Source organism: Acomys minous (assembly GCF_964271855.1).
Source record: "Acomys minous genome assembly, chromosome: 7".
In the NCBI taxonomy this organism is placed as follows: domain Eukaryota; kingdom Metazoa; phylum Chordata; class Mammalia; order Rodentia; family Muridae; genus Acomys; species Acomys minous.
In genome coordinates this window covers 102,891,981-102,918,442 of record NC_140488.1, presented here as the reverse complement: position 1 = coordinate 102,918,442, position 26,462 = coordinate 102,891,981, and the positions used below count along the sequence as shown (strand labels likewise).

At 44.2% G+C, this 26,462-nt stretch overlaps 1 protein-coding gene and 1 pseudogene across 7 annotated transcripts in view; one reads left to right on the top strand and one right to left on the bottom strand.

Moving 5' to 3' along the window:
- IQSEC2 (IQ motif and Sec7 domain ArfGEF 2) overlaps positions 1-26,462 on the top strand; it is an 87,549-nt gene that overhangs the window by 9,710 nt on the left and 51,377 nt on the right. For all 6 annotated transcript variants that reach the window (XM_084789284.1, XM_084789282.1, XM_084789283.1 and 3 more), the window contains exon 2: positions 17,256-17,285. In XM_084789284.1, coding sequence (XP_084645410.1) covers positions 17,256-17,285 — 30 coding nt within the window. The remainder of the gene's footprint in view (positions 1-17,255; positions 17,286-26,462) is intronic.
- Positions 10,788-11,326, bottom strand: LOC311601659 (large ribosomal subunit protein uL22-like; annotated as a pseudogene). Its single transcript has one exon. The product of its transcript is annotated as a large ribosomal subunit protein uL22-like (transcript).

Genomic DNA, 26,462 nt, shown 5'->3' with positions numbered 1-26,462 from the left:
TAGAAGTTAAGAGTGCAGCTGTATGATTTTTATGCTTTCTTAAAAGGTTAGGATGGAAGAAAAAAAAAGGGTAGGATGACTGCATATCCAGGCCTTATGATTTCCTACTGGATCCCAGTATACCTGAATCAAACTGTCTTAGTTAGGCTTTCTATTGCTGTGAAGAGACACCATGAGCACAGCAGCTCTTCTAAAGGAAAACACTTAACTGGGGCTGGCTTCCAGTCTCAGAGGTTTGGACCATTATTGTCATGGCGGGAAGTATGGCGGCGTGCAGGCAGACATGGTGCTGGAGGATGAGCTGAGTTTTACATCCAGATCAGCAGGCAGCAGGAAGAGAACTAGCTTGAGTTTCTGAGACCTCAAAGCCGGCCCCCTGGTGACGCACCTCCTTCAACAAAGCCACACCTACTCCAACAAGGCCACACCTCCTAGTAGTGCCACTCAGTATGGGCCTCTGGGGGCCATTTTCTTCCAAACCTCCACACAAACCAATGTTTTCTTGTATATATAACCATGTTAGAATCATTGTCTTTAGGGACTAGAGTGTAGTCCTTGATTACTATGTGTGAGGCCCTGGGTTCATTTTCTGTTGTGTTCCCTGAAGAATAATAAACATTGGCCATGGTGAAGAATTGTGAATAAGTTAGTTATTTTCTCTTTAGGATGGAGCTCAGTTTATTCCCTGCATTAGAAAAAATATTGTTGTTTTATCTGATGTGATGTACCTAACTGGCACCTCACACAACTGCACATGTGTTGTATTAGCCCCTTCTTGAGCAACCCAACTCAACTGTGTTTGGGAAAATTGAATATGACATGGCTGATTGAGATGCTTGTTCATTGATAAAACGCATTACTAATGATAGCTTTGTAAAGCTTTGTGCTATATGAGGGGAAGGAGGAAAAGGCCAAGTAGGCACTCCCCACAATTCTGAGAGAGGTTAATGCAGTGAAAGTTTGTGTTTCTGGGCAGCTTGTGCCCTGACAGGTGGAGTTTGGTGATTTGTACTGCACAGTTTTTGGCTTCAGGGCAAAGAAAGCAATCATGGAAACAGATGAATATAATGTGGTAGCCAATGTGATATTGCTAGAGGGAAGGATACGAACTACCCTAAGGATTGATATCTACCCAGACCATCAGGGAAGGCTTCCTAGAGGAGGTGGTCACTGAATGGAGCCTCAGAGGATAAATTGGAGTTAACTAGGTGAAGAGGACTATATGTGGGTTGCTAGGAATTGGGGGAAAATGGGAGGCTAAGCAGGGGAAACGGCCTAAATACACCCATACATGAAATATGTGCCACGAGAAAGAAGGCTTTTATCAGTCACAACAAACTAGAGCAGCCACTGGGAGACAGGGAGGTTCATCAAAGAGGAGGAGATCCTGGAGAATGGGTCAGTCTAGACCATGAGGACAGAAGAATGACAGTATCAGGAACGTTAGGGTTTTACGTGAGGGGGAGGGGTGCCTGTTATACAGTATACCGACTGTCACAGTTTGGAGAAATCTCCCTAGAAGGGCAAGCTGTAAGGTAGATTTGCAAATGCCTAGTGAGGGAGTGCATGTAGCAGTCTCGAGAGAGATGGTAGGAGCTGCATTCCTCTTCACAGAAGCCAAGATATGGAAGCAGTGCAGATGCCTATTAACAGACGAGTCAAGCAACTGTAGTGTATATATAAGTGGTGCTGTTTTATCCACCCCCAAAATAATTAAATAATGTCGTTTGTAAGAAAAATTAATAGAACTGGAAATCATGCTAAGCAAAATAAGTCAGACTCAGAAAGACAAATTCTGTATGTTTTTCTCATGTAGAATCTACATGAATATATACATAGGATGTATATATTTGCTTATAGATATATGTGGGCTAGGGAGATGGTGTAGTGGGTAAAATGCTTGATATGCAATTATGAGGACCTGAGATAGAATTCCCAGCACCCACTAAAAAGCTGGGTGTTTTGGTGTGCTGCTGTGATCCCAGTGCTGGCGGTGTGGAGACAAGAGGATTCATGTGTTTAACCAGTTAGTGAGCTCCAGGCTCTGTGAGAGACCCTGCTTCAAAGATAAGGTAATGAGCTGTTTTGGAAGACTCAGCATCAGCCTCAGGTATGCCCCCACATAATACACACACGAACAAGTGCACACATCATTACATCTGACATGAAAGCAGAAATGGGACCATTTGGGGGGAATAAGGGGACCAGTGGAGGAAGGAGAGAAAAAGTGCATGGGGGGGGTGAATTTGAGCAAATGACAAAAATACACATACATGCCTGTTATATAATGAGCCTTTAATTCTAGCAGTTGGGAGGCAGAGGCAGAGGCAGAGGCAGAGGCAGAGGCAGAGGACTCTCCGAGTTCCAGGACAGCCTGATCTATAGAGTGAGTTCCAGGACAACCAGGGTTACATAGCCCTGTAGCAAAAGAAAGAAGAAAGGAAGGAAGGAAAGGAGACCAAAAGAAAGATAAAATGGCACAATGAAACTAATTTTAAAAAGAAAACAATTTGTTAAGGGAGTGGACCTCATTAAAAGAAAAAGGAGAGAGAGAGAGAGAGAGAGAGAGAGAGAGAGAGAGAGAGAGAGAGAGAGAGAGCTGCACACTTGGGTGACAGAGGAGAGACAATGGTAGTGACAATAAACTCTGCCAGTGCTGTCATAGAAGGGAGCACAGCCCACTGCAGGAGGTCAGAGGAGCAGCCTCCACTCCTGGTCAGCAGGGCTGTGAATGTCAAAAATTTGCAGCTGAAGGAAATTGACTTTACAGGTGAGAAGATTGAGACCAGAAAAGACAAAAGACTGTTTAAGGCCGTGAAAGGTGTGAGCAGAAGAAACGGTCCTGCAAGAGTTGCTCTAGTGTTAATGCCAGTTTCCCTCGAATGTGCCATTTCCTGCTCGAAAATCTTAAGACGGTGGGACTATTTTGTGTTCTGTTTATAGAAAACCCAAATGAAAGCAAGAAGAAAGCTTGGACTCCAAGGGATTGGGTGGCTTGTTGGGGGTGAAGCAACGAAGAGGGGTCATTCCCTAAAGGGGCTCTTGCTTGAACGGTGGACTTTTGTCCTGATTTGGCTCCTCAGAAACTAAGATGCTTTCGCTCTTTTTCTCCACCCAGCTTAGGATCGAACTTCTTGCTGCTGATTATTTGTCGTGCTAGATAGGACTTGGTTGATGTATTTGAAGCAGCTCAAAGGCAATTTCTGGCTTGGTAGCCAGGCCTGGCTACTCCTTGCCCCTGGTTCAATTTTCATATAAAGGAGGGCTGTACTTTTGAGAAAGACAGACTTGTGCTTGAATACAAACTCTGCCTCAACGTGCTAGATGACCTCAGTGGAGCCATTTTATGTTTTATGAGCTTTTATTTCCTCCTCTTTTTTTTTTCTTAATTTCCTCGTCTTTAAAATGGAATACCAATGCCCACTGCTCAACATTAACCAAGATAATTTGAATTGTACTCTTTAATGCTTGTATGTGCTCAATAAACAATCATTTTTGTTCTCTTTCTGAAATCTCCAGTGGACAGTGATTTAAGGGTCCAGTGGCAGGCCAAACTTTGTTTTTCCTGAAAATGGTATTAGTTTCTCCTTGCTAACATGGGGTTGTCATAGGTTATTGTCTCTTCCTTCATAGCTCAGTCACCAGTTAGCTTGAAATATAACCGTAGCATCTTTGTTGATCTCTCTTCCTGAGTTCTTACTTTTTGGTTCAATTTCTGGTCTGTCCTTATCTGTTCTCTTGAAGTAAGTAACCTTAAATCCGTCATAACCCAGGCAAGTAACAAATAGTTACTTGGTGTAAATAGTTGAGTACCTTACATGGAAGGCTGGAGGGGTTGGAATGGTAATGGTGATATTTGAGGAGGCCCCAGGGGCTGGTGCAGGCTGGGCTGGTTCAAAAGTATTAGTCTAAAGCAGCAGCTCTCAACCTTTCCAAACCTACGACCTTTTAACGCAGTTCCTCGTGTTATGGTGACCCCAGCCATAGAATTATTTTCATTGCTACTTCATAATCATAATTTTTGCTACCCTTCTGAATCATAAATATCTGTGTTTTCCAATGTACTTAGGTGACCATTGTGAAAGGATCATTACACACACACACACACACACACACACACACACACACACACACACACACACAAAATCAGAGGGTCATGACCTCTCTTTGTACTGCTCTAAACAGAAGCTCATATCACTAGAATTATCACCCTCTATGCTTAGTATATACAGTATGGAAGACAGTGATCCCAAAAAAGGAAAGGGACTTAATTTTAGAGTTTTAAAAAGTATACCAGTCAGTCAAGGTGGCAGCCAGTTCACCTGGAAGGCTGAGGCAGAAGAGTCATTTGAGCACAAACTTTTTTTTTTTTTTTTTTTTTTTTTTTTTTTTTTGGTGTTTTGAGACAGGGTTTCTCTGTGTAGCCTTGGCTGTCCTGGACTCACTTTGTAGACCAGGCTGGCCTCGAACTCACAGCGATCCGCCTGCCTCTGCCTCCCGAGTGCTGGGATTAAAGGCGTGCGCCACCACGCCCGGCTGAGCACAAACTTTTAAGACTAACCTGGCCAACACAGTCAAGACCTCATCTCAAATACAAGAAAAACAAAATCAGCACAAATCAAAGCAATGTATAGATACAATATTAATTTTTTATTTTTAATTGACACAGTAATATATATGTTTATTAGATACAATGTGCCATTTGAATATATGTATACACTATGTGATCATCAGGCCAGAGTGATTATCAACTATACCCAAACATTTATCATTTTTTTTTTTGCATGGGGAACATTAAAAAGCCTTCTCTGCTAGCTAATTTGAAATGGTCCATTAGTTTTTGTCAACTATTGTTATCCCACTGCGCTATAGAGCAGTGGAAAATATTCCTTCTGTCTACCAGCTCCTTTGTACCATCTTCTCTTTATTCCCCCTCATTCTTTTTAGTCTTGGTAAACACTGCTCTGTTCTGTACGTCTGTTAGATGAACTTTTTAGCTTCTATGTTAAGTTAGATCATGCAGCATAGACACACATTTTAAATGATAAATGAGAGGTTGTAGAATAAAAAGCCAATGTCTTGTCAGGCACAATGGCACATATCTGTAATCTCAGCTCTTGGGAGGCAAAGGGAGGAGGATTCCTGGGGGGTGGGGGAAGCCAGATAGGATACATAGGTAGATTGTGTCAAAAAGAGGCCTGCCTCATACTTCTTAGTCCCTGTAGGTGGCCACTTCTTTCTGGGTTTTGTTGGTTTCTGTTTAGTTTTATATTTTTAGACAGAGTCTAGCTAAGTAGCCCTGGTTTCCTGGAATTTGCTACATAGATCAAACTGGCTTCAGATTGCTGAGATTCTCCCACCTTGCCTCCTGATTTCTGGTATTAAATTCATGTTATCACCATGCCTGACTGTTTTTTTAATTAATTTAGTCATATTACATCTCAATTGTTATCCCATCCCTTCTATCCTCCCATTCCTCCCTCCCTCCCACTTTCCCCCTACTCCCCTCCCCTATGACTATGACTGAGGGGGACCTCCTCCCCCTGTATATGCTCATAGGGTATCAAGTCTCTTCTTGGTAGCCTGCTATCCTTCCTCTGAGTGCCACCAGGCCTCCCTTCTCCCTCTCCTAAGTACTGGGATTATAGACATGAGCCCCATGCCCAGATAGAGGTGCTCACTTCTATCAGTTAGCTTTTCTGGTGGTATCTCTTTTTTTATTATTACATTTTCGCTTGCGCATGCAAGTGTGCGTGAGTGTGTGTGTGTGTGTGTGTGTGTGTGTGTGTGTACACATACACATGCAAATGCAATGTGGCATTAAGAGGCCAAAAGACAGCTCTTTAGAATCAACTTCGTCTTAGATTGAATTCAGGTCATTAGCCTGGGATCAAGCACCCCAACCCTCCAGCCATCTCACCAGCCCTGTAACTCCATGTTTCCAAGGAACATACTTTAACAATTATTCCTTCACTGATCAACTTAAGACATTACCTCTCTCCTTTGGTATTTCATTTTCTTTTTTTTTTTTTTTTTTTTTTTTGGTTTTTTTTTTTGAGACAGGGTTTCTCTGTGTATCCCTGGCTGTCCTGGACTCACTTTGTAGACCAGGCTGGCCTTGAACTCACAGTGATCCGCCTGCCTCTGCCTCCCGAGTGCTAGGATTAAAGGCGTGCGCCACCACGCCCGGCTGGTATTTCATTTTCATTAATTAAAAAAATTGTATTCATGAGCTGGGTGTGGTGGCACATGCCTTTAATCCCAGCAGAGGTGTGTAGAACTCTGAGTTCGAGGCCAGCCTACAAAGTGAGTCCAGGACAGCCAGGACTACACAGAGAAACCTTGTCTCTAAAAGCAAAACAAACAAACAAACAAAAAACCCAAAAATTGTATTCAAAGTAATGGATTTCATTATGGAATTTGTATAACACTTTCAACAAAGCAATGGATAAAGAAAAGGTGATACATGCACGTGTGGAATTTATTTAGCTGTAAAAGAAAAATGGAATCATAGCATTTTCAGGAAAGTGGATGGGACTGGAAATTGTCAATTTAAGAAAAGTATGCTAGACCCAGAAAGGCAATTACCACACACATTTTCTCTCATATGCATACTGCATATATAATATGTATATATAAAATGAGTATAGGTCGTAGAAAAGGGGACCACAGAAAGTGAGAAAATGGTCGTAAGGAAGAGGTAGTGAGAAGAAAACAAAGAAGGTAACAGAATACATGTGACATGAAAGTTGAAGGAGGGGCTAGCAAAGGTGTGAAGAGGACAAACAGGAAGGTGAGGGGTTGGGGGAGGGAAGAAGGGAAGAGGATCAACAAAAACAATTGTGAAATTTTCTTTTAGCTTATTTATTTGTAATGTTGAATTCCTTCTCCAATGTCAAATTTTGATAGTTATATTACCAACTGTGCTCCTCATTAGCTATGAAACTTTATGGGATACTATTTTATACTATCATTTCTTGTTCCTTCTAATTTTCCATAGTATCTCTCTCCTTTTTAATTGTTTTTGTTTTTGTTTTTCGAGACAGGGTCTCTCTGTGTAGCCCTGGCTGTCCTGGACTCACTTTGTAGACCAGGCTGGCCTTGAACTCACAGTGATCCGCCGGCCTCTGCCCCTCTGAGTGCTGGGATTAAAGGTGTGCGCCACCATGCCTGGCTTCTCTCTCCTTTTTAAAAAGCAAGCATCTTGTGTTGCTCGTTAAAGCTTATTTATTTATTTATTTATTTATTTACATTTTCTGTGTATGAGTGTTCTTCCTGAATGTATATGCATGTGTGCCATGCTCGTGCCTGGTGTCTGTAGAGGCTGGAGGAAGGTGTCAATTCCCTTGGAAGTGGAGTTACAGATGGTTGTGAACCTCCATGGGTGTTCTGGGAATTGAGCTTGGGTCTTTGGCAAGAGCAGCAAGTACTGTTAACTGTAGAGAGATTGATTCACTAAGGCACATACCTTTTTTTTTCCTCCCATTTTCCACTTTACACTCTATGAATGAGTTCATATAAACTCTTACCAAGATGCTTCTATGTCCAGAATCACTTGTGCACCTGCTGGTTTTATTTCGTGATCCAACAGAGAGCTGATTGTTATAATGGGTGTCTTTCAAATGCCAAAAAGAAAAGCAGTTTATTTGCGGCCACTAAAATTTCATTTGGATACTCTAATCCATCCCTCATAGTTTAATTCCTTTCTCCAGGAGCCATGTGATATTTTGCTTTTGCAAGAATGCCAGGCACCTCATGTTCTGAGTCTGGCACTCAGAGTGGCAAGGAATGAAGGAATATGATGATGATGATGATGATGATGATGATGATGTGTGTGTGTGTGTGTGTGTGTGTGTGTGTGTCTGTCTGTCTGTGTGTCTGTGTCTGTGTCTGTACACACAAGCATTCACATGCAATGGTGTGCATGTGGCGGTCAGATACAACTCTCAGGTGCCAGTTTTCTCCCTCTACCATGCAAGGTCTTGGGAGCACTCTCAAGTGGTGTAGACTGGCACGGCAGGTGCCTTCCCATGCTGAGCCATCCGTGGCTGGAAAGGATTGTGTATGTTGTCAGTTTATCCCTTGTCCTTTGGCCCCTGCTAATGTCTGTCCTTCTTGATGCATACCAAGGCTAACTCTGGAGTCTCTCTAGGCCTCTCCGGGCCCAAGCAGCTCCTGCCTCAGCTGCAACCCCTATCAGGTGTTCTTGGCTCTCCTTCAACTCCCCCAGTCCTCTTTTGAACTCTTTTTTTTTTTCTTTTAGAATTTGTTGAAATTTCTTTCTCACTGATGCCATCCTCTCCCATCCTCTTTTCTGATATGAGGTCATACTTAATATTTCATTTTATTCCTTTTTACCTGTGTTTTACTACAGTCCGAGAAGAGAGGAGATACACGTTTACGCTCTTGAGTTACAGGCTTTGGCTCTAGCTAAGCCTGATTGAAATAGAAATTTATTAGTAACTCCATATTCCCAGTAGCCAAGCTGGGATGACCTCATTTTGACCTTATGTTACTGTTGGTCCCAGCCCATGTCATGAACGTTCCTATAGCAACCCTGGCACATCCCTTTCCTCAACCTTCTCTATATAGACTCAAGGAGGCACAGCTGAAGGACAGATATCTGGGCTCTGTCCCCATTCTGGCTATTGCATCCTTATGAAGCCTTCAAGCCTTCTCCTTCACCTCCCTGGGTGTCCTGGCTCTGATTTGATAGGCTTCTGGTCTGCTGTGAGCCAGGCCTTTTCAGGATTGGCTAGGTGCTTGGAGGGCAGCCCATCTTCTTCACCCAGGCAGTGAAAGCAGGAGGTAATCCCCAAGCACACTGAAAGGGGCTTGGAGGTGGAGTTTAGGCTTTTGCAAAGGAAGACTTGCTTTAGGTGCCGCCCCTTCCACCCACACATTTTCATTATGGCTAAACACCTATTCCTTTACCTCCAGCAGAGAAGGGGAAGTGTAAGGCCAATAGAACCAGCTCTATTTTCCTGCTCCCCCCCCCAGTTCAACTGCGATATCTGTACCCACCTGACCTTCTTTTGGGGTGCACTCCATTTCTGTCTCTTCTAAAAGTGCTTCTTGTGGCTGGAGAGATGGCTCGATGTTAAGAGCACTGGCTGCTCTTCCAGAGGCCCTGAGCTCCGTTCCTAGCACCCACACGGTGGCTCATAGCCATCTGTAATTCCAGTTCCAGGAGACCAAACCCTTTCCTCTGGCCACTGAGGATGTCAGGCATTCCTGTGGCTCACAGCCATACACACAGGCAAAACACTCACACACACAAAACAAAAATAAGTAAATGTAAAGTTTGAGAACCCCAAAAGTAAAAGTGCTTGATGAATGTTTCTGGTGTAAGGTGCCTTGGGCTATGCTGTGTGGAGAGAGGCAAGGAAGGCAGGCCGAGTCTGCAGGCTGGTATGAGAGATGAAGTGCCTCTCGGCTCTGGTGTGACAGAAAGGAGCAAAAGTTATGGCAGTTAAAGGCACTTGATGTGAGCATGCTGGGCCAGGAAAGACCCAGGAAAGTTACCCCACAAGCATGCAGTGCGTAGCAAAATCCTGCCTCAAAAAGCCAAACAATAAGAAAAATGCAGATTTTAAACGCAGATCTACCACTTATTAGCTGGGTGATTGTGGGTAAATCACATTGTTCCTCCAAGCTCCAGTTCCTAAACCTATAGGATGAGAACAAATACCTTGGGCAGATGTTCAGACGATAACATGAGTCCCAGACCATTGGACAGATGTTCAGACGATAACATGAGTCCCAGACCATTAGAAACACATAATAAATAGTAGCATTATTATTATTATTATTATTATTATTATTATTATTATTATTATTATTATTATTATTATTATTATTTGGGCTATCGTAAGTTTGGCTGTGATACAGGCCAATAATGCCCGCTTATTATATTTATTATGATTATATAATACTTGCTTAGGATTAAGAGGAGGTATGCATACCTTGGGTGAAGCCTCCCTGGAGCTTCCCAGCAATTACAGGGCAAAGTTTATACTCTGTTGCCTGGTCTTTAAGTCTTTGCTTGTAGTCTTTGTTTTCTGCAAGATATAATAAATATAAAGTGATCTTTGCCTCTTTAGTTCTAGAACATGACATTTAAAAGGTGATAGCCATGTGTAGTGGTACATACCTTTAATCTCCGCACTTAGAAGAAATGGGAAGATGGAGATTTCCTGCCAGCTTGAGCTATCTGGTAAATTCTTGTCTCAGAAAAATAGGAATAAATATAGACAAATCGTCTAAAGTTTTAAGTGATCTTTATCATCACTACCACCGCCACCACCATCATCTTGTTTTTATTCTACATTTGTTCAGAGAGTTATGGTGAACAAGGACTATGGAAAAACTAATGACCAACAACATGCTAGAAAGAACTTTTACACATATGTGAGCTTCCTCTAGAAGCACTTAGCATCTTTTCTTTAACCCTCAGAATTCTGAAATGTCATAGCTGCACATCTGATATGGGCTTTGTTTTGTTTATCTTGTTGGCCTTTCATCCCTTCTGTTCTGGGAAGCATTCTTATATTGTGTCTTTGAGCATTTCCTTCCTGCTGTTTCCTCCATTTTCTATTTCTGGAGCTTCTATTGTTAGATGGAGAAATTCCTCATTTAATCCTGAATTTTCTCATCTTTTCTCTTCTGTCGTCCTCTTTATTATGTTACTTTGTTTCCTAACATATCTTTTCACCTTTTCTTTCTTTTTCTTTTTTCTTTTTTCCCTTTTTTTAAAACTTTCATCTGTATTTTTTTTTATGCCAAATTTATTCCCGTGCCATCAGTTTTTGTTTCTTTAGTTTCTTCTGGGATATCTTTTTCTTCTGTGCCACCTCCTCCTCTGGCTTTGGAACAGTTGGCTCCTTTTCAGTGAGGATCATCTTGATGTGGCAGGAGGGGGGGCAGCGGGGGTGGGGAGCTCATGTGTGGGTTAATCCGGCCATGGGCTCTGTAAGTTCGTCAGCACATCTTAGGTGCCTTGTTCACCTGCATATGTCCAATGTCTACATCTAAACCCTTAAGTTCAGCATTACTCTCTGCATTTTTCAGCATGTGCAGCAAAACCTCAGCACTCTTTGTGGCCCCCGACCCTGAGTCCAGCCCCACTGTTCGGCATGGGTGCACCTCCTGACTCCACCATTATACGGCCAGACGGCACGCATTGCTTCTTTAAGGTGACATCTTTCAGATACTTCGTGGCACTTTGGATAGTTTCCTGGGTATTCTTAAAGTGAACATGAAGATTTGAACCTCTTGATTTGCATGATTTTGTAGGGGTTTCTGGGTCAAGTGAGTAGCACACCATCTTCGCAGGTCACCTCTGGCCGCTCACAGGAAGAACTCCCCTTTTACTTTCTAAATCTCACTGACATTTTCATTCTGGCTCTATTTTTCATTTCCCAGATTATTCTTCTCTTTTTATTTTCTTTGTTCCTTCCAGATTCCTTGGTAAGTTTGTTTTCTTTGTCCATCTGCCTTCCAGGTTGGTGGTCTTCCTCACATAGCTGTGCGCCATGCAGTAATCTTTGACTGCCTACAATGTTGTTTCCTTTAAAAATAATGAATTTTATTAAGGGCTACTTGACATAAAATAAAATATACCTAACTTGGGGGCTGGAGAGATGGCTCAGCAGGTAAGAACACCTGTTGCTCTTTCAGAGGACCCAGGTTCAGTCCCCAGCGTCCACATGGCAGTTTATAACTGTCTATAACTACAGTTCCAGGGGGCCTAATTCCCCTTCTAGCCTCTACCAGCACCGAGCACACATGCTGTGCTCTTATATACATGCAGATAAAACATTAATACACATAAAATAAAAATAAGTAAATCTAAGAAGTAGAAGCCCTAACCTAAATATCTTTGCATGCTGTTTCTTTGAGACTAATTCCCTTGACAGAACACAGGTGCCTCCGACTTTGCTGTTGGAAGTAGGAGAGTAGAAGGAAGTTTGGGTACCACCATTTTTTAAGGAAGATCCCTTTGCTTTTAGCTCTGTTTCACCCCATCTGCCACTGCACCTGGTGTTCTCAAAGCCAAAGCCTCCGGTTGCCGGGATGGTGCTGGAGGTAGAGGGAATCTGACTGGACAGCATTGAGGACAGCATTGCAAACTACTATTTTTAGCCTTATACCTCACTCTGCCTTCTGAGGTGTACAATACCTCCAAATCCTGAGACCAAAGGAGTTTTATAAGTGGAATAATTTACTTCTGGTCAGCATCCCAGACTTTGTCTTTCTGTCTTTTTTTTTTTTTAATTTATTTACTCACATTTTGGTAGGATTTGAGAAATAACAGGGACAAATCCACTTAATCAACTCATTGTGTTTAAGTAAACATTTCTTTTTTTAAAAAAATTCTAGCCAGCTCTTATTTATCTTCCACGATTCATGTAAGCACCATGTCCTCCAAAGAGTTTATGTTTATGTCCATAGAATGGGTTAAGGAGACCATTCTCTGTTCTCCCATAATATCCTCCACTTCCTTCCCTCTCAGCCATAATCAGAATGTTCTGAAATTGCCTATTTCAAGCATGACTGACACACATCTTCTGGTGGTCTTAAGCTATGCCTCATTTCTTCCCATAGCCCTAGCTTGGGATCTGGTTCATAGAAATACAGAGTGAATATGTGCATATATATGTACATATATATATGTCTATAGTCATAGCTAGAGGGAATGGCCATCTAGAAAGAGAAATAAGCTGGGTGCAATTGCTCCTATATAAGTTTAGTTTCCTAAAAGGCCATGTGTTGCTTTAAAGCTGTTTTAAAGAAAGTCTAGCTAAGCACAATTTAAACCAATGGTAAGCTATACCTGCTTCCATTCTCTACATTCAAGGGATGGTTAACTACATCATGACAAATCAAAACAGTGGTAATGAAGAATATGCAGTTACATGGAGAAATATGAAAAAGAGAAAGCAATAAAAACCATACAGTTCAGAATCATTTCTACTACATGAAGAAATTTGGAGAATGAGGGAAATAGAGCAACTATTCAGAGTTGTTGCTGCCCCTGTGTTGTAATTGCACACATTTTTCTCCTCTCCTTTTCCAAGATTTCCTAGATTTTCTAATGCAAGAATGCATTCAGGGCTGGAGAGATGGCTCAGACGTTAAGAGCACCATCTACTCTTCCAAAGGTCCTGAGTTCAATTCCCTGCAACCACATGGTGACTCACAACCATCTATAATGTGATCTGATGCCCTCTTCTGGTGTGCAGGCATACATGCAAACAAAATACTCTATACCTAATAAATAAATAAATAAATCTTTTTTAAAAGAATGCATTCAATGTAGAATTTTTAAAAATATTTTATTTTATGTGTTTTGACTGCATATATCTGTATGAAGGTGTCAGATCCTCTGGAACAGGAGTTACAGACAGTTGTGAGCTGCATGTGGGTTCTGGGAATTGAACCCAGGTCCTCGGGAAGAGCAGCCAGTGCTTTTAACTGCTAAGCTATCTCTCCAGCCCCACTGCATACTTTTTTAAAAAGCTATTAAGAAGTGAAGAGCAGTATACCAAAAGATTTATGAATGAAATACCCCAGTGGCTAGCCTGAGAATCAATGTGTTTGGTTAGCAGGGTTTGCAGTTAAAGGTGCATCCTTCACTGGCCACAGATTCTGAAGGTCTTGGCCCATGGGACATCTGTACTCCGTGCAAAGCAGAACCTAGCTACAGAAGCCGAAGAAGAGATTATGTACAAGGCCTTGTAGTACAAGATTTCTAAATTTCATCTTGTGAATTTATCACAATTACAAGCTCAGTTTATTACAAATTATTACTCAGTTTGTTATTGGGCCTCAGTTTATTACAAACCATAGTATCATGGACTGTACCAAGAAACAGAGGCCTGGGCTCCAAACTTTAAAGGCTCCTCCCCACAAAGCACATATCTGTGGAGTCAGAGAACTATGCTCATTAGGACCTCATCCCTTCTAGACCTTATTTTAGGTATCTGGGACCCCGAATTCCCTGTCCAGATTTCTCAAGCTCACTTTGAGAAATTATATTGTCTTATTACCCAAGTCTACTCATTAGGCCCAAGGGTAGCCTAAGGAGAAAGGGGAGGGGGACACAAACAGGGTATGAATATATGGGCTGTTATGTGTATGTACACACACACACACACACACACACACACACACACACACACACACACACACATGGATGATAGAAAGGAAGGAAGGAAGGAAGGAAAATACATATAGATATTTCCTTCTACCTACATGAGTATAAAAATGGGGTGTGGTCCTTGGGTCTTTGGTTCCACATGTGGACAGCTGCCTCTAGTTGATCAAAGAAATAGACTTTGGGATTCTGAAGAAAGTAAATTTTCTCTGTGTAGCCTTGGCTGTCCTGGACTCACTTTGTAGACCAGGCTGGCCTTGAACCCACAGAGCTCTGCCTGCCTGAGTGCTGAGATTACAGGCATGCACCTCTGCACCCAGCTAATAAAGTAAAATTTTGTTTGTTGTTTTTTTAGACAAGATTTCTCTGTGTAGCCCTGGCTGTCCTGGAACTTGTTCTGTAGAGCAGCAGGCTGGCTTCAAACTCAGAGATCCATGTGCCTCTGCCTCCCACATTCTGTGATTAAAGGCATGTGCCACCACTGCCTAGCAGAAAGGAAATGCTTTAAAGCCTAAAGAGTACTTAGAACTTAACTAACACAGCCCTATCATTTTACAGATAAGGAACAAAGGTCCAGAGAGGTGACTTACTAAAGTTAACACTGCCTGTTAGGGACCAAATCATAATACACCCTAGCTTCCTACCATCTTTTACTCCCTCTCAGAAGAATGGTGGCCCAGCTTCATGAAGTAGGAGGCAGCTTGACCATTGGTCAAGGCACTGTTCCCTGAAGAGGTGCCAGATCACACTATATTGATGATTGTTGTTATAGGTTTTCTATTGATGTGGGGGGAAAAACCTCACCATGACCTTTTGGAGAGAAAAGGGTTTATTTCTGATTATACTTCTCCATCACAGTCCATCACCCAAGGAAGTCAGGGCAGGGACTCGAGGCTGGAAGTGATGCAGAGATTATAGAAGAACAGTGTTTTCTGGCTTTCTCTCCCTGGCTTGCTCATCTTGCTTTCCTATACATCCTAGGACCACCTGCCCAGGAGTGGCACAACCTCCAATAGGCTGTACCTTCATATACACAGCAATCATGAATCAAGAAAGTATCCCATAGACTTGGCCTACAGGGCCTACAGTTAAGATTCCCTCTTCCCAATTATGGGTTTGTGTCAAATTGACTAAAACTAACCAGCATAATTGTTATTCATCTACAACATAGTAAATGCTTAGTGATAGAACCCTGGGGGTGGACGTGCCCTCACTTTGAGTCTGATGGTGCTAGGTCCTCCCAAACTAGAAAGAATTGGTCCAGCATGAGAAGAATAGGTTAATACATAGACTGTACATCAGGATTGGACATTCCCCCCGACCCAAACTCACTGGCATCTTGAGAACTGTACATGTCACAGAAATACCTTGGAAGCAGAACTACTGTGATTGGCAGTAGTTCTCGATGAAATCGAACTCATTGAGTAAGTAGTTGACTTCCCAGGTTAGAGCCTAGGGGATAGTCAACTGAAGAAATGTGTGCTGGGTCTTGAGATGGATGCTTGTAAGGAGACCTGCCTCCGTGGAGCAGGGGATTACTGTTAGACATGCTGAGGGCTCTGACTTCTATTCTGTATGCAGCTAGGGAGGCATTCAAGTTTGGCTCCTCAGACTTGATACCCGAGAAGAACTGAGCTGGGGTTCAGAAGCTGTCTTGTTGCTAGGGAGTGCAGTGGAAAGTTTTAAAAAACGGTAATAAGGTGTGTTGTGGCCTTGGTTATCTGTTCTTTTAAGGGAACAAAAAAGGCAACAGATTGGTATCATTGCTAATCAGCTGGACATGCACTTTGAGCCTCGCAGCCATTCCATGAAGGGGGGGGGGGCTTCTTGCCACTGCCCCATACTGCCCATTTACTGATCCCGAGTAATCAGAGGTCCTAGATAGCAGGGTGGCTTCTTCCGAATAATGTGGCTAGTGAGCAGTCAGACTCACTTAGCATCCTGATGCTTGCCTGCCCTACCTTGCTGGAGTGTGTGTGTGTGTGTGTGTGTGTGTGTGTGTGTGTGTGTGTGTGTGTATGCACATGTGCGTGCACGTGCACATGCATGTGTGTGCTCATTCTCTCAACAAATGCTCTTCTAAAATTATCCTCTCAACGTAGATATAGATAACACTCCCCCCCCCCAAAAAAAACCCACTAAGAATATATCTTGACTCCCTCAGCTGAAGGAAGACAGAGTCTCATGCGTTCATCTCTGTGCCTTTTACAGCTCTGCCTGGGAGAGGACAAGAAGTGTGGGGTGAAGAGGGTCCTTGGTTTTCCTTTCTCTCCTCCTCAGCTCCCAATATAGCAGCTCCTCTGTCCTAACCTCCATTACACACATGCTTGCGCACCTGCACAATACACATTCTTCTCAGGGAAGAGGAGTGAGAGGGGGAGGAGAGGGAGAGGAGGGGTGTGGCCCTGGCCTGGTGTTCCTCGGAGGTGGCCCTCACTCCATCCTCTTTCATCCTTCTTTTGCATCTGGGGCCGTGCATAATGCAGAAGGCAGTCCAGTCTAGTAGAAAGGAACCCGGCAGCTGACTCATTTACCCTCCTCAGCTCTACTCCCTTCATCTGGAAAATAAGCAGGTCGGACCAGGCAGTTGGCAAAGCCTCTTCTATCTTGTTAATACTATCTGGCATTTGTCTGCTTGGTTCCAAAGAGCTTAATCATCCCAACAACTCGGTGAGGATTGACCTTGTGTTACAAATGGGAAAGCTGAGGCTCAGAGTCAGAGAAATGAAGTAGCTTGCCTAAGTCATAGGGATGGGAAGTAGCAGAGACAGCATCTCAACCTGGATGCCTCTGGCTGCTTCTCAAGCCACACTCCAAGGAAAGCCACGCTCACTGTGATCACTGCTATTTCCCTGACTTCACACACCCACAATGGCCCTTTGCTTGCTTACCTAGCCAACCAGTCCTTTTCCCTATTGCTCCAACTGACTAAACACTCACCATCACGGCCTTTCCACTTGCTGCTCTTTTTGCATGAATGAAACACACGCGTTTGTGTTTTCATGACGCACGTTGGACCTCAAGGTAGGATAGGGGAAAAGAGTGGTGAGCCTATATTGACTCTTGTCCCCCCCCCCACCCCCTGTTTCTCTTGCAGGTCTGATGGTGAGAATTCCAGAACAGTCAGGTCAGTACCTCGTTTCTTTAGTAGTACTTGGGGGCTGTGGCTGGGCCTGGGGTGGAGGGGTTTTCTGGTTGTTACTTTGGGATCATTGGGTAGGGGTCAGTGGCAGGGTTCTTTCCCCATTGGTATTAGAAGTGGGCATGGAGTGGAAGGGAGGAGAGAGAGAATGTGGCAGACATAACAATGATGGCATTAAAGACTATTATTCAGTCTTTGCAGTCCTAGGGGACTTGAGAGCTTTGCTGCACAGGGCAGGGGCTCATAAGATGTCAGCTCCAGACCCAGGAATTTTTCTACTTTCTTCATCCAGGAGAGAAGGGAACAAAGGATGCTGGGCTTGCTGGGCTTGTCTTATTTTCCCTTCCTATCCCAAACTCTGCCAGTCTCAAGTAATGGGACCTAGATTAACTTTAGACGTGATGCATTCTAGACATTAGAAACATATATGGTGACTAGGAAACCTTTTTTGCATGCTTGGTTAAAAGTCTATAAGCTTTGGGAAGGTTTCAAGGTGATCAGTTGGCACTTGAGGAAGCAGAAAGAAAGCTGGAAGAAGACCAGGGCTCTTTGTGCATTCCTCTGGCCCTCATTTGTCAGAGAAGTCATGAAGGCAGAAGTGTCAAACATAGGGATAATGTAGGAATGAGGAGGCGGTTTGGGGTGTGGTCTAGTCTTAGCATCTGGATTGGGAACTATGGCCTTTGAAACAAGATGGGCCCAGGCAGCAGAGGCACACAATGGGCAGTCAGTGCTCTCTAGGCCTGCACTGGGAAATATGTCATCTTTGTGAAGAGTAGAAAACAGTTCACTTCAACTATTCTTCCTTCTGAATGGATCAATTGGGAAAACACTCCTTTTCTTATGAGCTATGTTCACCAGGCTTCCCAGGTTGGTGAACACAGCACAGATGCGATATCAGCCCCTATCACTGCCTCTCAGCTGTAAACCCTTGTGTGCGCTGCAGCTTGCCCAACCAAATGTAGCAGCACAGTTCCTACCATTCAAGTTGGTGGACATGGGCCAGGGTCAGAAGTTGCCTGTGTATAGACAGAGTCTGTCCTAGCATCTCTTGCAGGAGGTCTGGGATGAGCACATTGGTGCCCAGGTCCAACAGGAGGGCTGCAGGGTGGACACATGCTGAGGCCAGCATTGAATCTGTGAGAACGTGGTGGATATAGTAAGCCCTGGTGTCTGGGCAAGAGGTCTGTGATGGCACATAATTAATCCTTGCATGCAGCCAAGGAGCATGGCCAGGCACAGCTTGTTCTAGCACTTAGGGTGGCACTTGTCTAAGAAAGGACATAGATCTCAATGTCCTTACTGTGGGTTTGGAGAAAGGCAACCTGGGATGACCTCAAGCCCAGGCCTCTCATAAGCATCTCTGTTGATGTTCCTGCTAATTTGTTGAGGAACCAGACTGAACACATCTCTAGTTGTCAGCTCCTCCTAGCTGGGGAGTTCCTGGAACCTTTAGTTTGTGGTATTTAATAATGACCATAATCATGAGTCATGTGATGACATATGTTGGGCCTTTTATAGCTTACAAAACTGGTTGAGGATTTGTTTTATTTGATCCACCCAGTGACACTGTGAATGGAAACCTGTGCTGGCCTTATCATCTTTGTTTTACAGCTGAGGAAACAAGCCAGGATTCAAACTCCAGTCAGCCTGGCACCAAGCCCAGATTCTTGCCTATACTGTCACTATAAGACTTCTTGACAGCTTTGCAGATGATGCTCATCTTCACCATCATCCAAATATTAGTAATCATAATAATTATCACCGATTCTTCATATACTAAGAACTCTAAATATGACCTCATTTAGTGCTCACACTGGCTGCATTAGGCATGGATCATGATGTCTGATTTGCAAGGGAAGAAAAGGAGCCTGGTGCGGTAGCTCACGCTCTCAATCCCAGCATTTGGGGCCCAGAGGCTGGCGGATCTCTGTGAGTTCAGCTGGCCTCTGTGCGGCCAGCTTTGTCTACAGAGCGAGTTCTAGGACAGCTAGGGCTACCCAGAGAAACTCTGTCTTCAAAACAAAACAAACACAAATGAGGAAAAGGAGATCCCAAAAGGGTCCGGACCTCACCCAGAGAAAGGCAATCAATGGGGTAAGGTGGCCTGGCCTTCCTCTGATCTGTACCCTGGACTCTCTGCTTCTGGAGCTAGTGTTGATTTTACTCAGATTTGCTTCCTGGTGTGAGTACTGGGCTTATATTCATGGATGTTCTAGCTGCTTTGAGGATTCAGCAGGCAGATCAAGCTCAGGCTATGGGAGGCGCCTATAGCAGTAGCACGTATAAAACAAGGTCTCGCAAAATAGTGAGCAGAGCCTTTAATTTGGAACTGCAGTTGGGTAGGGCTCTCTGAGGATATTTTCGGGCCCCACATATTACTACAGTTAGGGAGTGCTTTCTTGGAGCAGATGGGGTCTAAGCAGGCAGGGCTATACAAGACGGACTTTCCATAAGGAGAGTCTCTGCATGTAGAATCAGCCTGATTAGGAAAGCAAGGCATGTATTTAAATCCAGGGACCAGTAAGTTGGGCTAAAACAGATAGGGGCAGGAAAGCCCAACTTCTAAAGGTAAGAATCATGATTGGGGGGCTGGAGAGATGGCTTAGTAATTAAGAGCACTGACTGCTCTTCCAAAGGACCGGGGTTCAATTCCCAGCATTCACATGGCAGCTCACAACTATCTGTAACTCCAAGAGCTGACACCCTCACACAGACATACATGCTGGCAAAACATCACTGCACATAAAATAAAAATACATAAATTATCTTTAAAAACACAACAGAACTATGATTGGGTCAAGGATGTGTTGTAGATCTCCTCAGGCATGTCTGGCCTTTTGATTTTATGACACGATGTTGTCCTCTGCAAAGTTCATGCAGGGGACCCATGACATCTCATAATAGCAGCTGCTAAAGTGCATGCTATGTGAGCGTGAGACCCTCTGGTTGATGCCCAGAAGCCATATAAGAAGCTGAGTGTGAGGCTGGGCGGTAGTGGTGCACGCCTTTAATTTCAGCACTTGAGAGGCAGAAGCAGGTGGATCTCTGTGAGTTCGAGGCCAGCCTGGACTACAAAGCAAGTTCTAGGACAGCCAGAACTGTTACACAGAGAGACCCTGTCTCGAAAAGCCAAGAAGGAAGAGGAGGAGGAGGAGGAGGAAGAGGAGGAGGAGGAGAGGGAGAGGAGGAGGAAGAGGAGGAGGAGGGAGAGGAGGAGGGAGAGGAGGAGGAGAAGAAGCAGAAGACAAAGAAGAAGAAGAAGAAGAAGAAGAAGAAGAAGAAGAAGAAGAAGAAGAAGAAGAAGAAGAAGAAGAAGAAGTTGTTGTTGGGTGTGATGGCATCTTCTGGTGGTCACAGTGTTAGGGAAACAGATCCCTGGAGCTCACTGACCAGCCATCTTTACAAGTCAGAGAGAGACCTTATTTTAAAATAGAGAAGAGCAATTGAAGAAGACACCTGTCATCAGTCTCTGGCCTTCACACACACACACACACACACACACACACACACACACACACACACACGTGTGCACACACAAACATACATAAAATAAAAATACATGAACATATACCATCTACACACACACGCACAGACACACACACACAACCAAACTCATACTTAATGTTTTAAATAAGTTCGTAGTTTTGTTGGTGGCCTCATGTATAGCTATCCTGGGATGTAGGCAGCCTCTGGGCTGCAGGTTGTATACACCTGAATGATGAGGAACTAAGGAAAGTAGACTGTGTGGCATTAAAAAACAAAACAAAACAGGGAGAAGGACCGGAGAGAAGGCTCAGAGGTTAAGGGCACTGACTGCTCCTCCAAAGGTCCTGAGTTCAATTCCCAGCAACCACATGGTGCCTCACAACCATCTATAATGTGATCTGATGCCCTCTTCTGACTTGCAGGCAGAGCACTGTATTTATAATAATAAATAAATAAATCTTTAAAAAAAAAACAGGGAGAAACTTTGGATGCAGGATAAGGGCTTTGTCCAGGGCTAGATTGCTTTCCAGTTATTTGATGGGGCAAATCTGTTTGTCTCATGTAAACCCCAAGTCTCCTCATCCAGTAAGCACCTGCATTTGTGAGTGTGTACTTACATGGATGCATGTGTGGATAGAGAAGAGTTGAGTGGTAGAAGAATTGGTGGAAGAACACTAGGCCTCAGCTAGTGTGAAAACTGCGTAGCAAGGCGTGAGCAAGGTAGGTAGGTTGCAAACCACCCATGTTAGGGCCCAGGCTTTAGGGCCCATCAGTATTGAGTGCAAGAGTGTAATTAAAGCTGAATACCCTATAATGGGGCAGGAGGCAAAAATGGATTCTGGGTTTCCTGTATATGCAACAGAATTTGTCAGCCCTAAAGGCATTGTAAGCCAAGGTCCAGAGTACGACTGGCCATAGCTAAAGACCACAAGGCTATCAGCACAGCCTTGTTTCCTGACTGAGTTTTGCCATCACTTTGTTTCTATTTTATAAAATGCAAACAATGGGTTTGACTTCCCTTGAGTTGGAGGAAGTGGAAGTAAAGCTATGCTCAACATCAAATCGCAGCTCAGCCGAGTGTACTCCACAGCCGCCTATAAACTAACTCATAGCTGTATGATATAGAGTCGTGCTGCAAAATGTGGAGTGTAGAACTTAAAAACAGACAGGGGTTAGATCGATCTTGTCAGCAGTAGATGAGTGAGTCCCAGCCGTCCCAGCAGCAATCAAGGCTGTAAGAGGTCAGGCTGGAACTCCATGGCCCTGGGGACCAGGCTGAGGTTGCTAGGCATGCAATGATAAGAGCAAGAGGAGGTGGCCTGTTGCTAAGGAAAGAGGGGGGTAGGGGAGTCACTGACACCCTCTGAGCCAGGGACATCCCCATGGCAACAGAAGCCACTGGTGTCTGAAGAAGTGGGAGGAGCAATGGCTGGCTCTGTTCCCAGAGGAGGCCTCCCACTCTGGGCCTCAGTGTCCCTATCTGTCCCACTGAAAATTTGGTCTAGGTTATTTTGAAGATTCTTTCGGGTTTTGGCCTCCTAGACCTCCCAGACCTCCTAGACCTCCTCTTCTTCCTTGGCATCACCATTCACAGATCAGAGATATGACCAAGCCCATGATTTGCCCCCAGCTGTGTCCAGTTCTTCCCTCCCATATGCTTCCTGTTCCGTTCTGCCTGGCTGCCCACCCTGCCCAACTCTCTGTTCCTCCTGCTTCCTGTACCTCAAGCCCTGCCACTTAACTGTCTGCAACATGCTCTCTGCCTGGGGCAGGGAAGCAGTTCCCATCCTGTCCAGTGTGGGAAGCCTGGCCGTCATCCACCCAGACTGCTTCCTCCATGCTGGGCTTCCCGGCATCAAAGGTCTGAGCCCCTTTCCTTTGCAATCACTGCGGCAATTTATTGAGCTACTTCTGAGAGCTGGGCTCGCCACATGATACTTGGCAGGTACATTTATGGTGACATATTGTGATTCCTCACTTTACATAAGACTGTGTTTGGTAAGCTCCTGGGATTTGTCTGCGATCCTTCTGGTACCCTGTGGTGGATCCAGGTTTAGAGCTTGCCTCTGTATCTTTGCCCCTACCCCCTAGTCTGGGGCGCAGGTGTGATTTTTCATCTTGAACGGCAGCAGGGCTGCCAAGCAATGGCTGGGCACTTGACATGTAGTCTCTCATTTTGTCTTCACCATAATCTTCAAGACTGTATATATATTCTTGTTCTTTTACAAAGATGCTAGGGCTTAGAAAGCAAAGATAATTTGCCCTGTGGTCAAAATTAAGGTGCGACTCTAAATCATCAGATTTGTAATTACCACAGTGTCGTGGGTTTAGCCTGATTGCTTTCCTGAAGCTTGTAGAACATTCATTCCCTAAGTAGCAGACCTGTGCTGGGCAATCTGTTTGTGAGCAGGGATGACACAGAAGGAGGTAATTGGGGACCCCTGCTCATAGGCAGCTCTTAGCGTATGGTTGTCACAGACAATGGTAAGTTAGCTTTAGAATGTGACAACAAGGTGGATGGCCAGTGTGTGAGAACGAAAGTCTGGAGGGATTGATCTGGCTTCTGATAACAAGACAGAAGAAGAGCCGAGGGGAGCTGGGTAATTTTCCCAAAGGAGGAACTTTTTCTGGAAGCAAATGGTTCCTCTTCTCCCCTTCCTCTCTGGGTTCTCCTGCCTCCGCTCAGCCCAGCCCCCGGAAGTGGGTGACCCCTAAGCTGGCTGAGTGCCTGGTTGGCACCAAAATAAACTTGCCTTCCCTCTCCTCCCCTCCCCTTGCCTCTGTCCCCTCTGTCCTGGCTTTAATTAGCAGCCCTGGGGATGAGTCACTTGGCAGCTGGGGAGGGAGGCTATGCAGAGCCCAGTTAAGCTTCGACTCTTGCCCTGAGCCTTACAGGCAGCACCACTGTGTTCATATGTGTGGGTGTGCACTGCTGCATGTCAGGGAGCCTCTGCGTCACTGCTGTTGAGAAGAGTGCAGAAGCAACTTTGCATGCTGCCTCAAGGCCATGCATGTCAGGGCGCCTGCATGTAAGCATATCTGGTGGTTGCTGCATTTGTCTCTGTGTGTCACTGAATGTCTCTGTGTGTGAATGTCCGGCTGTCGTGTGTGGCTGTTATAGCAAGTGTCAGGAAATGAGGGAGGGAACTTTTGGAGGGAACAAACACAAACTCCATAAAAGCAATTACTTCTCCTGCACTGTATCCCCAAATTTCACTTGTCTTAGTTTGGGTACATCTTGTTGCAGGGAACAAAAGGTTACCTGAGTTAGCTTAAGAATAAAGACAGGGGAGCCAGGTGTGGTGGCACAGGCCTGTAATCCCAGGACTCAGGCAGAGGTAGGTGGATCTTCAGATCTTCGTGAGTTCAAGGTCAGCCTGGTCTACAAAGCAGGTCCAGGACAGCCAAAGCTACCCAGAGAAACCCTGTCTCGGAAAAAAAAAAATAGAGACGGGCCTGGTGTCCTGGGGCAAAGGCAGGCAATGGAGCAATGGATCTTTGTGAGTTTGAGGTAAGCCTGATCTATCTACAAAGCAAGTCCAGGACAGCCAAGACTACAAAAGCAACCCTGTCTTGAAAACACACACACACACACACACACACACACACACACACACACACACCAAACCAAACAAACAACAACAACAAAAAAAACCCATGATTTTTACCAATTAAAATGGAGATCAGAAGTCAAGGACCAAGATTGCTCGTTGACTCTGTGAATCCTTTGGGCTCATGTCTTGTCTTTATCCCTCATAGCTTGCCTGACTTTTTTTTTCACTGATTCTTCTCCGTGGCTTCCTCTGCTGCTATGCACCCAAGCATGGTCACAACCTGGAAGCTATGTGACTTAAAGTCCCTGTCATCTAATTGCAGAGATCCTGTCCACCCTCTGGTAATAGAAGACAGGAAGGTAGGTTCTCTTGGAAATGGATGAGTGTAGAGAGGTAAAGTACTTAGAACTTGGTGTTTCTTTTGTATTGAGCAGGGTTTTTAATGTCCACAAAAGTAAGGTCAGGGGCTGGGCGTGGTAGCATATGTTTTTAATCCCAGTGCTTGGATGGCAGAGGCAGGAAGATCTCTGAGTTCCAGGACAGCCAAGGCTCCACAAAGAAACCCTGTCTCAGAAAACAAACAGACATTTAAGGGCAGAGCCTAGGGATATTCCATTCAGAGGTTTATGACGTGAAGATTGCTCATCTCCTCAGTTTTTGGCTCCTACTTATTTCCAAGTGACCTTTGTTCTCTGTTTTCAAGTTCCATGTTCTTATATCAAAACACACTATTTTTTACAAAACCATTTTTTCAGTTTTCCTTGTGATGTTTGTATTGGGCCCAGGATCTCATGCATGCTAGGCATATGCTCCATTCCTGAGGTACCTTGTTTCTTTATTTTAAGTCAAAATACCCTTTAAACTTTTTGGAGACAGAGGACCACTTTGTATCCCTGGCTAGCCTAGAACTCTCTATTTAGACCAGACTGGACTTGAACTCAGATTGTGGGCACTTCTGAGTGCTGGGATTAAGGACATGTGCCACCATGCCCAGCCCAAAACACCTTTTAAATCCGTGATGCAAATTACCACTGCTACCAGTTTGTGGCAGTTTTCATAGCCTCAGAACAACTGGCATAATATTACTGATGGTACAGCTGCTACCACATTCGTGGTCACTTTGGGGATTTTTCTGTTTTATTAGTTCAGTGACTAAATTCATAGTTATTTGTAGTATATAATTATAGACACACATTATCAATATTACCAGCGTGACGCTGGAGCTTACTTTTCCATTAATACAAACCCTGCAGTTTTTACATTAATTACAGAGGGAATTAATGACGGCTTAGACAAGTTTTCACCTATTAGTAAAGAGTTAGGAACCAGCTGTGCCAGTAATGACTGGTCTCCAAATGTGAGGGTAATGCCCATACCTCTGGACTTGGCCCTGACCTAGCATCCTCTGGCTGAAACTACAGTCTTCTTACTACCTCATCTGGGGCCTTCTGGTCCAGCAAGAGATACTGCTGTTATTTTTTAAGAAATATGACCACTCTTGTTATTACTGTTAAATCTAAGTGACAGAGATTATTCCAGGCTCAGGTAGAGTCTCTTCCTTTGTTTTTATTGTTCCAAATATTAATTATTACTTTGGCTTTAAAAATATCTGTTGAATTTCAGGAAGTGTTTGGGAACACTTGACACACATTATGTTTAATTTTCAGACCATTCTGCCAAGCAGAGGTGATCTAAGGATGGGGAAACATATCTAGAGGAGGCAAAGTGACTGCCCAAACCGTCAATCTATCTATCCATTCATGCATCTTGTCCTTCATTCAAGGATTATTTATTGAGTAGCAGTTGATTCAACATGGCTAATGTGGTGGTGCATAGTAAAGTGATGGGCTCTGTGCTGGACCCCACTGTCTGACTAGGAAACAGAAAATTACCCACAATTAGAAGTGTGTGGTGTGCTGTGGGAAGATCAAGGAAGTGTGTCTAAGCCAGCCTTAGGGCCAGAGACAATTTCCAAACTGACATCCAAACTGAGACTTGTATGGAGAGCAAAAGTTTTCTGAAGGAGGACGGAGTGATGTGAGATGAAATGGACAGTATTATAGGGTAGAAATGTGGGAGGCGTGGTTGGTACCTGGATTTGTGAGGAACTAAAGCTGCA